The 10,765-nt window shown below is 35.7% G+C and overlaps 1 protein-coding gene across 2 annotated transcripts; it reads right to left on the minus strand.

Moving 5' to 3' along the window:
• Positions 1-3,373: 3,373 nt before the first annotated feature.
• LOC131661175 (actin-related protein 5-like) lies at positions 3,374-9,557 on the minus strand. 2 transcript variants are annotated; one of them, XM_058930615.1, is made up of 12 exons: positions 9,290-9,557; positions 9,095-9,165; positions 8,733-8,857; positions 7,891-7,935; positions 7,177-7,279; positions 6,789-6,898; positions 5,772-5,881; positions 5,590-5,680; positions 5,077-5,511; positions 4,751-4,878; positions 4,113-4,455; positions 3,374-3,965 (listed from the first exon to the last, which is right to left on the minus strand). In XM_058930615.1, the coding sequence occupies exons 1-12, from the start codon at positions 9,388-9,390 to the stop codon at positions 3,462-3,464; spliced, it is 2,166 nt and encodes a 721-aa protein (XP_058786598.1). In that variant the 5' UTR covers positions 9,391-9,557; the 3' UTR covers positions 3,374-3,461. The 2 variants fall into 2 exon arrangements, with proteins under 2 accessions (XP_058786598.1, XP_058786599.1); XM_058930616.1 differs by lacking the exons at positions 9,095-9,165; positions 9,290-9,557 and having other exon boundaries at positions 7,177-7,284; positions 8,733-8,823.
• Positions 9,558-10,765: the final 1,208 nt, after the last annotated feature.

Raw genomic sequence — 10,765 nt, forward strand, 5'->3', positions numbered from 1 at the left:
GTTTTATTTTTAAGCAATTATGTTTCTTTGTGGTATTTACTTTGTGTAATTTTACTATCCATGAGCAACTACTCTTGATCTTCACCGTCATTAATTGGTCGCCCTTGATATAGTATGTATGGATTCATCTTATCCAAAGGCTATTAGCCTCTATGTTAAGGTTCCACAAAAGTTTCATCATATTATCTTTATTCCACTCTTACAGCAAAATGATGTTCATTCCACCTAGATTCTTTGGTGCACACACTTGTTTCCAGGAAATTGAAGATTTTCTGCTTGTCTCATTTCCCCCAGTCTAAAAGAAGAATTTGCAAATAACATCAATTTTTTGGATCACCTGCTTGGGGAGAGGAAAGCATGACAACTTACTATCTGTGTTCTTGATAAATGAAGTGTTGTGAACATTTATGTTGATTTTCTTTTATTCATATCATCCATGTAATTGGATCCTAAAGTCAAGTTTTATTTTTGAACAATTATGTTTCTTTACGGTATTAATTTTTTGCAATTTTACTATCCATGAGCAATTACTTTTGATCTTCACTATCATTAGTTAGTTGCCCTTGATGTAGTATGTATGGATCCATCTTATCCAAAGGCTATTATCCTCCTTGCTAAGATTTAATAAAAGTTGTATAAGTTTAGCTTTATTCCACTCTTAAATCAAAATGATGTTCATTCCACCTTGATTCTTTGGTGCACATACTTGTGTTCCAAGCAATTGGAGAGTTTCTGCTTGTCTCATTTCCCCCATTCCATAAGAAGGATCTGCAAACAACATCAATTTTTTCGATCCCCTGCTTGGGGAGAGGAAAACATGACAACTTAATGTCTGCGTTCTTGGTAAATGTGAAGGTGGGAAGAAAACACAAGAAAGGGGGGTTTGTATTGGGTTTTCCACTCTTGACATATTTTTCGTCTCTTAAGTGAAGTGGTGTGAGCGAAACTTTTAATTGCTTTGTAGGAACATAAATTTAAAAATAAAGCATAAACAAAAGTAAAGAACACACGATATATCCTGGTTCACTTGAGAAACCTTCAAGCTAATATAGTCCACCAGACCAAGGTGATTTTTCCTTAAACTCAATGACTTAATCCACTATAACCAAATTGATTACAACTATGGGAAACCGTCAATGACTAACTCTGCACAAGCCACCCGTGAGTGACACATAACCACTAAGACTACCATCTTAGTCTTCCCAAAGCTTCTGACCTAATCGGTCCTGTGAGGAACACAAAACCTTCCTAAAGCTTCTGACCTAACCGATCCTTTAGAAGGAACAAACATATGTTTGTTTTTACAGGGTTTGGTTACAATTAAAAGCTTTTACACAAGCATATGTAAACTCAATTAAGTACATCAGAAGATCCTAATACACACTAAGAATATTACATTGTATTGTAGCTTTTGATGTATGGTCTTCTTTTCTTTAAGTAACTTCTTCATGGAAAACAACCCAAAGTCTTGAATTCCTTACTTCTTCTTCTTCATAAGCTTCTGAAAGCTTTGTTAAACTTGACATAGCAGAGAGAAGAACCTTATCATCTTGATTCATCTTAGCGTATTTTTGGACAGAAACCGATACTATTTGATTTGATAATCACTTCAGAGCACAACATTTATGTTGTGAATTTGTAGTTCAAGCTTCCATGATCATCTTCCTTAATAACATAACAAGAGATCCATTTAATCAAGAAAACACAAGAAATGGGGGTTTAAATTGGGTTTTCCACTCTTGACAGATTTTTCGTCTCTTAAGTGAAGTGGTGTGAACGATACTTTTGATTGCTTTGCAGGAACATAAATTTAAAAATAAAGCATAAACAAAAGTAAAGAACACACGATATATCCTGGTTCACTTGAGAAACCCTCAAGCTAATCAAGTCCACCCGACCAAGGTGATTTCGCCTTGAACTCAAGGACTTAATCCACTATAACCAAACTGATTACAATTGTATGGGCAACCGTCGATGACTAACTCTGCACAAGCTACCCTCGAGTGACTCACAACCACTAAGACTTCCATCTTAGTCTTCCCAAAGCTTCTAACCTAACTGGTTCTTTGAGGAACACAAAACCTTCCTAAAGCTTGTGACTTAACCGGTTGTTACACTCCCAAATTTGCCCTCACATCTTTAAGACAATTTGTTTAAAGAAGTCTCCTAGGCAATAAGCTTCTAATTAGGGTTTTGGTTTCTCTCAAGGAAATGAAATCTCCAAGGCCTCAAGTGGACATCATAGTACCTCGTATGTCTCAAGGTATCTCCATGCTAAGTTTCAAGCCTCACAATGCAAGATTGCTCAATCAATTGCTCAAATGATCAACAGTCGACTATGTTGGACCCAAAAGTCAACTATGGTCAATGTATAGTTGTTAGCTGTAGTTTTCGACAAATAGATGTTCTAAAAGCAGTATGCTTTGAAGGAAGAATGGCTTTATAAGGCTGTTTTTAAGTTTCTTTACATCGAAGTTTCTCCTAAGTAGAAGCAAGACATGGGTTGTAATATCTTCGAAGTCAAAGGGACGAAAGACTTAGGATATTTCGAGGTAATTTTGAAAGATACGTGTTGGCAAAGTCACGTTGTTTCGCACTTCAGAACTTTGAGCGGGAATGTTTTGAATTTCAAAGTGATTCATTTGGTTAGAAAGACACGTGGAAGCATCAGGAAATCGAAGCGCATGCAGAGAGACAACGTGACAATTTACTAGAGTAAGACTGTTATGGTCGAATTAGTATAAATAGGAATCTTAGTGGTAGGATTCAAGGATGTTCATTTTGTAAAAATCACTCAAAAAATCGCTGAAGTACCAAGTGAAAGAGAAATAGTTTTTACCAAGTGAAAGAGAAAGAGTTTTCATTGAGAATGTACGTGTAATACCATTTGTACCTTTACATTTAGTCTCAATTTTACAAATTCAAGTCATTTACATATATGTTCCTTTTTCGAGTCTTGTTTTTTATAGTTATCATCGAAACCTTTTAAGTCTTTTATTCAAATTTCATCTTTACATATCGTATTGTCTTTACATTAGTTATACATTCGAAATATTCCCTTAGAATATGAACTCAATCATAACAATTATAAACTTTTAGACACATGTTCTATGATCAATCTAGTCGAACATGTAAGTTACTAAAATATATTTAAATTCTGGAACCTGTGGGAGTGTGGGTGTGATTGTGACCAACTTAAATTCTGTAAGCATAAATCCCAGATTTCAACACAAGATTTCAACACAACCCTCACAGGAGAAGAGAATGAAAAACTATATGGTCTATTTCATTTAAATAAAGCAAGTTGATGCTACTCGTGAGACTAAAATGTGAACATATCAGTCGCATACTCCTACAGCAACAGAATGGACGGTTATAGTTAAATCACTGGATCATATATATTGTCCCTAAATTGAGGAATGATGTTCAAGTCATTACACTGTACTGTGTTATCAATTCAATCACAATGAATATTTAAGTTGATAATTACGAAGCCAATCTTCACCTTTTTCATAATAATCCTTCCTAGTGAATGTTTGTGTGCGGAAACCTGGGGTTGATGCATAAGCAGATGCACCTCGCCATGCATCCATAACCGGATCAAGTGCTCTAATTATTTTTATAGGCGAACCACAGGGTCTGATCATCCGAATTCCAGCTTCAAGGCGCTCAACGATGCCGGGGAAAAGAGAACTTCCGCCTGTCACAAGTATGGAATTAGTCATTCTCTCTTCAAGTCTTTCGTCCTTACATGATAACCTTCTCATTGAGACCCCAGCCATCTCATCTAATCCGACTTGATCAACTCCAATCCAGTTTGGACTGAACAAAATTTCAGGGCACCTGAACCTTTCGATTCCGAAAACAATCTGAAAATCTTCTTTTGTGAGTGGACGGACACGTGGCACCTCGGCAGGTTGGGAGCTACTTGTTTCTACCTTGGGCGCAAATGTTGGATCCAACTCCTGCCAAACCAAACATATCAGCATGATTTTCGTGAGTCATCGAAAGTCTTTTGATACAAGGAATCTACATAAACCATACGAAAAACAGGTGCGACAACACAGAATAACTTTAGGTCAAGGTTCACATTATAAAAGACAAGACCGAACCTGGAGCCTCGAAGAGATGCGGGCTAGCTCTACGCTATCCTCATCTGGTTCCTCATCGTCGTCGTCATTATCTTTGCTCATCAACTTGTAAAGTTGCCAATCTTCGTCTTTGGCACCAAATGTATCCTCGCCTTTTCCACGATCAAAGGCAGCAGTTGTCAGCAGGCGCATTCTCTCCCTTTGAGCAGCATTGAGTCTCTCACCACGGCCAACACTACCTGCCAAACCATTTCCATTTGTGGAGGAACCTCCATTTGTCTTGAGCCGTTTACGTTGATTAAGTTTCTCTGAAAGGTCGTTGTAACTGGCACGCAATTGTTCCACGTAAAGCTCTGGATTTGCCCTACATTAAAAAGGTCCGAAAAGTCAATCAGAAACGTTTTTAAGCATAAGAAAGCACCACTATTTAGAAGTAGTCAAGCTTTGTCAGATTAAAATTGTGATGTCCTAATTATTAAGGTAGAGACTTTTCTCTAATTTGTTAAGGGGCGTAGTAATCCTAAACTAGACAGGTGATTGATCTCTGTCTCGCATTTAGATTTTCACGTTTTACTAAAATGAATATCATCTCTTGCTCACATAAATATGCAGCAGAGTAATTTTAATCAAGCTTGAATAAATTGAAGCATGGAACATACAGGCGTCTCTCCTCCTCTAGCTGTTGTTTCCTTCCTCTTTCCAGCTCCTCCTCTTGGCGCTTCAGTTTTAATCGCTGCCTCCCATCAGACATAGATTTGATTGACAACTGTTTCCTCTTTTCCAAAAGCTATCAAAAGAGTATAACCCAGTGAATATTGTCAATTTTGCAAGGCAAGGTTTAAAATATTCAAAGAAGTATTTCGAATATTAAGATTATGAGCAAATGTGGCTCCGAGCCAAAAAATTTACAAGCATGTTTGAAGATTGTGAAGACAGGGAGAGAGTTCAATTTCACAACGCACGTGATTAAAAAGAAAAAACTGACCTGATCTGCGGTCAGCATGTCATCAGGGACGTTTATAAGAGTATACTTCTCATTAGGGTCAGTTTTTTCAAATTCATCTTGTTCGCTCTTTTGTTCACCTTTTGCTTTCCGTAAGGATTGCATATTTTTATTACGGGCAGATTCTACTTCCTGCCTAGAGACGTAGCCAGTCTCTGCTAAGAATGATGGTACATCACTCTCTTGAACATGTCCAAGTTGATTCAAAAGAAATTCCAAACCACGTAATTCGTTTTCCAGCTCATTTATTTTTGATGACCTCTTCGCCTCAGCCATTTCCCGCAACCTTTGACCTTGTTTCTCTTTTATTGCTGCCTTTCTTGCAATCTCTTCCTCAGAAGGAGGCTCCTCAACTGGTGGTGGCACCCAAGGGAGCTGCCACATTTTGGTTTTTTCTTCAGCCTCCTTTGCTCCTTTCTGTCAAACCATTATATGACGTACAAGTCTTAGAAACAGCAGGGGAACTAGGACAGAAAAGAAGAACTTATTTCTTACCTGAAACAATCGAGCTTCAGAAACATAGTCCGGCGCAACATAACAATGTTCCATCTTCAGGTCTTCAACCTTTTCCCATGTAAATCTAGCTCTGTATTGAGAATTTATAATAAGACATAAGAAATAATTCGTATTTAGGAGTTAGCTTGGTAATAGCAGAAGCAGGATGGTTTCGTACTCACAAATGATAAGGATATTTAAGTGAAAGAAGTTGCTTTAAATAATCAGTCACATGGAATCCACCAATATTAGTACGACAGCTTCCTTTATAAATTGGCTCCCCGTCAACAAACTGAGAATATTAAAATAAATAAAGATTATTAGAAATTAGAAACACTTTACACACTAGGTAGGACATTAAAATCCTACCAGCCACTCTGCAAAACAGCAAAATTGACCAATGAAAAGAATTCAGCCTATTTATTAAAAAAAACATTTTTGTAATTTATTTTTAACAGTTTCTTATACTTATTTATTTTCCCACAGTTTTTTTTAACAATGTTTGTCTCTCGGGGCTTTTTTACCTTGGGCCTTAAAATTAGAGTCCGGAGTTTGTAAGGGTTTTTCCTAGCCCGGCCCTAAAAAATCTGGTATTGTATTCATTAGGACTATAGCCTGTATGAGTCATGGATAGCTCGTATGGGCCTGCATAGCTACAAATTCTAAAAATTATACTAATATTTATATTTATGTTATTTCACTCAAAACAACAAATTGAGTTGCCTCACTACACTAAATTTATCTATTATATTACAATTACATTCAATCTTTGTGTGTTAAATATTATATATTCATATAAACAAAATTATTTCACGTCACAACTGTCTCGTATTCTATTAGTTTGTGTTACGTGACATAGTTTGTGTATTATATTGAAGAATTTCGAACTTGTATAGTAATTTAAAACATGTTATAGTATTTTTTTAAGATAATATAGTACTTAAAAATGTATGAAATTTAAAGTAATATACTTTATAAATTGTATTTAAAATAAATATTATGGGATTTTTATTTTTTTTAAAAAGGTCCATTAAGTGCCAAGTAACTCGCAACCTGTATAGAACCAGGTTCAAATAATATTTTTTAAGCCCATATATAACAGGGCTTCCTTGGCATATTAAATCTTCAATAAGATGTATAAAACTTATTTTCTTCACATATTAAATCCTTAACTAAAGCAAATAGCATAAAAAGCATACCGGAATCACATGGGTTGTAGCGAATCCAGGACACATAGCAAGACCATCTTTATCACAAACCCTTCGTTGTTGGTTATACTTATAGCTGAATGATGCATCAACACCAAAAGCTTCCATGACAGAAAAACACGGATAGCTTAGTTCATAAAACAACATGTACAATGCTAACTAAATAGATATAAACATGCATATGCAATGTGTTCAAGCCAGTAATAACTATGTGAAGATGTCAAACATGGTTTCCTAGAGCTTTGCATAGATTTTCTTTTTCTTTTTCATTTAATAGACCTGGTGGTGAAGATTGGACATAAGGCAACAGGCAATGCAACATTTCTGTTTTAAAAAGATTAATGCATTTGCTATTGTAGGAATAAAAAAGTATTAGTACCTATAGATGGAACTCCATAAGTCTCAAAAAGAAGTTCTGCCATTTTACTTCGAGACTGAACTGGGTTGCATACACATTCTGTGATCAGGATAGGATGATTAATCTGCTCTGGCATTAAATGTAGAAATAAAAGAGTAAGTCAATAATTTAAATGCTAGAAGTGAAAAAAAGAAAAAACATGTATTTACAAAACCAAGGAACTCCAAGTCCAAGGCAATTAAACCCCACGGATCACTAAGTCTACCAGCACATCAAAGTTGGGTACCATTGGAGCTTAATATCACCAAGGCTATGTACAATGATTTTATTATTCAACACTCTTCTTTTTCATTTTTTATACTACACATCATCTTCTCTTTCTTCCACCTAATAATTCAACACACATTCAATTTATACTCACTACAATGATTTTGTTTAATAAAATTCAACATCCTATTCCCCACCATTCACAACGCACTAAAAAATTTAAACATTCAAAACAACCAATAAAATTTTACAAAGTATTTTGTGGACCCCACTCTTTCCACATTCAACATGTTGAAAACTTTCAACACCAATTAATACACTTCACTTTAAACACCCTATTCAACACCCTCGTTGTAAGGATTCAACTATTGAATTTGTTTTTCAACACCCCCATTGTACATAGTCTAACATGTCTCAGTAGCAAAGATAGCAGACAAAATGCTGAGAACCTTTTACACATGACCATACCTCTGATCCTGTTGCACCCATCCGATCAAAAGCAAAGTCCAGAATCTAAAGATAAAACAACAAGTTAGTAATGTGTTCCTTGATATATTTTCAAAATTAATGAAGTATACACCCTAAGCTTCTGTTCTTGAATCACCACATTCCCATAATATGTAATATGGTACACCTCCCTAACAACTTGTTATGAACATATGAGCCTATGGTTACAGATTCCATCTGTCACCTTTAAAATGGGTCCTACCAAACCTTATTGTCTCACTTCAATTCAATCATATACTTAATACGAGGAGAAAAATGCATCCTCTAACTTGTTCATACTACAAAAAGGAGTTTCAACACTGCCAGATAAAAGGCACCATTGTTGTGTGATAGTGCTAGGAATATGTAAATCCTTGCACAAATACAATGGTCTAACTCTAAACTCTAAACTTTGAACAAGTAAGTTCTACGTACATGATTTGTCGCATTGTTTGGAAACTTCAGCTCAAAAACCTATTTCCCTAGTTTGATATTAATTGATATTGCTTCTGGCACTCATTTTGGTTAAACGAGTAACTAAACAGCACAGGAATCTCCTTAGCTCAAACCTATTTTATGGCAATAAAACAGGAACACCACCATTCTTTTTCACACAAATACAACTTCCAACTCTGACATGCAGCCATCAAAACAGACCACTACATGAATCAAAAGTGCAAACTCACAAGCACACAGCATACAAAGCAGAATCAAAATTAATCAGATTAGCATATGAACATTGAGGAATTTTATCATAAACAAATCACAAAAACATCAAAAAACCTTTCCTCTTGTGCTCACATAATTGTATCAGGAAAACTCACATATTCCATTATTTCGAACTGGAAAACAACATCGCTGTCAAACGCTGAGCGGGGTCCAGAGCGAGTACAGTCAAAATATTTCAATAATGCCGGATCATGGTCACCAACAATGGTAACAGTTTCTCCTGTGTTGCAAAATGTTCAAAATTAATCCTCAATTATTCAATACATACAAACAGTTATCATTATTATGTTTGTTGAATATAAGCTAATAATTTAAACCAATGCAAACAATAACTATCATAAAAGCAACACTCTTTAACTACACAATTATAGGCAAAGAAATTTAGGCAAACACAAACAAACACTAAACAACATAAATAACAGTTTTTCAGATGAAGAAGAATCAAAAGCAGTGATACCTGTGGCTTTATGGCGTGGCCTTTGAACAATGTTGCGGAAAACAACGCGTGGTTCAGCCTCACCTGCCCATCTAAAAATTCACCAAAAGGAACGAACTTGAAAGTTAAAATCACAACCCCATCATGAAATCATTTGAAAAAACAGAACAATTAGGGTTTCATCATTTGAAGTGAAATTAGGGTTTGAGAGAGTACCCGATACGGAAGTAGGAAGCACCATTGTCAATGACGATGGGAGTAGAGGAACTGAAGCGATTGTAATCGGATTGACGCTCAATTTTAGAGATGAAAGGCATTGCAGCAGTGAAGAAGAAAGAGCGAAGTTTGTTCTCTGTTTCATGTGATTCGAGAAGTTGAAGATGGTGAACAAACTAGTAAGTACCAAACATGGTGAGCCCCGACCCGATTGGGCGGGTCGTTGAAGTCAAGTTGTGTTGCTTTTTGCTGACAGTTTAATTGGTTTGTCCTTTGTAGGGGAAAACAATTTTAATTGGATTTATTGAATTCATTACCAAATTTTGGATTATACCATTTTTTAGTTTAAATTTTATTCATAGCTCTTTTTGGAAAAAAAATTAACTTTTAAAATAAAAACTAAAATAATGGAGAGAAAAGAATTTCTTGGAGGAATTTAGGGAAACACTTCACATTTATAGGGTTCATGCTTAACAATAAAGTAAACAATGCCCCCTAAATGATGGGCGGGTAATCACGATCAGAGAGGATCAGAAAGTTATGTGAAAATGTTATTGGGATAATTTAAAGCTTAAGAAGAAAGTGAAGCGACCTCATCATACAACATTCACATGGTCAACTATGTTGATTTATACCATAAGGTTGATTCTCTTAAAGATCGGATGGCGCCATTTGAAGAATTGAAGACAATACAGATAGGCACTCAGAGTCATCAAACCACTAAGATCGGGACATCATTAACCAAAGAAGAGGAATATGAAGTTACCTAGTTGCTCTAGAAGAACGTAAATATATTTGCTTGGGCATTTTCTAATATGCCAAAAATAGAACCTAACATAGTGTGTCATCACCTCACCATCAAGACCGACTTTAAACTAGAGGAAGCGCAATGAATGTGAAGACAAAATGTTAGTTATCTTGAAGGAGGTAGATAAATTAAAAGTTGTTGAGTTCATAAGAGAGATCAGATATATAGCCTAGTTGGGTAACATAATGATGGTTAAGAAAACATCGAGCAAGTGGTGAATGTGTGTGAATTTCACTCATGTCAATCGCGCATGTCCAATAGACCCTTACCCACCACCAAGTATCGAAAATTTGATAACCAGGGCCTTGAGCATCTGTGTTCCGAGTTTCATGGATGCCTACTCAGGATACAACCAAATAAGGATGAACTTGGTTGACGCCCTGAATAGTGTGTTGATGACCAATCGCAATCAATATTATTATGTGGTCATGTTCTTTGGTTTAAAGAACGTTGGAGATACCTATCTGAGGTTGATGGATGTCATTTTTTCATAGCAAATATTAATGACACTCTATCATTGCATATATTTCATCGAAGAATCGGGGAAAACCAGTCAAAGATGAGCAAAAATGAAGTATAATGGTCAAAGAATGATGCAAAAATCACTAAGTGTGAAGAAATGGGACTTGGAGAAAATTGGTTGAAAAAGGAAGAAAAAAATAACAAAG

The sequence above is a fragment of the Vicia villosa genome, linkage group LG3, assembly GCF_029867415.1.
Source record: "Vicia villosa cultivar HV-30 ecotype Madison, WI linkage group LG3, Vvil1.0, whole genome shotgun sequence".
Lineage (NCBI taxonomy): Eukaryota > Viridiplantae > Streptophyta > Magnoliopsida > Fabales > Fabaceae > Vicia > Vicia villosa.

Coding starts and splice junctions, on each gene's coding strand:
- LOC131661175 (XM_058930615.1), bottom strand. CDS start 9,390: ATGCCTTTCATCTCTAAAATTGAGCGTCAATCCGATTACAATCGCTTC. Junction 9,166..9,289: donor GCTTCCTACTTCCGTATCGG/GTACTCTCTCAA, acceptor GTGAATTTTTAG/ATGGGCAGGTGAGGCTGAAC. Junction 5,512..5,589: donor CTGAAGCTCGATTGTTTCAG/GTAAGAAATAAG, acceptor ATGGTTTGACAG/AAAGGAGCAAAGGAGGCTGA.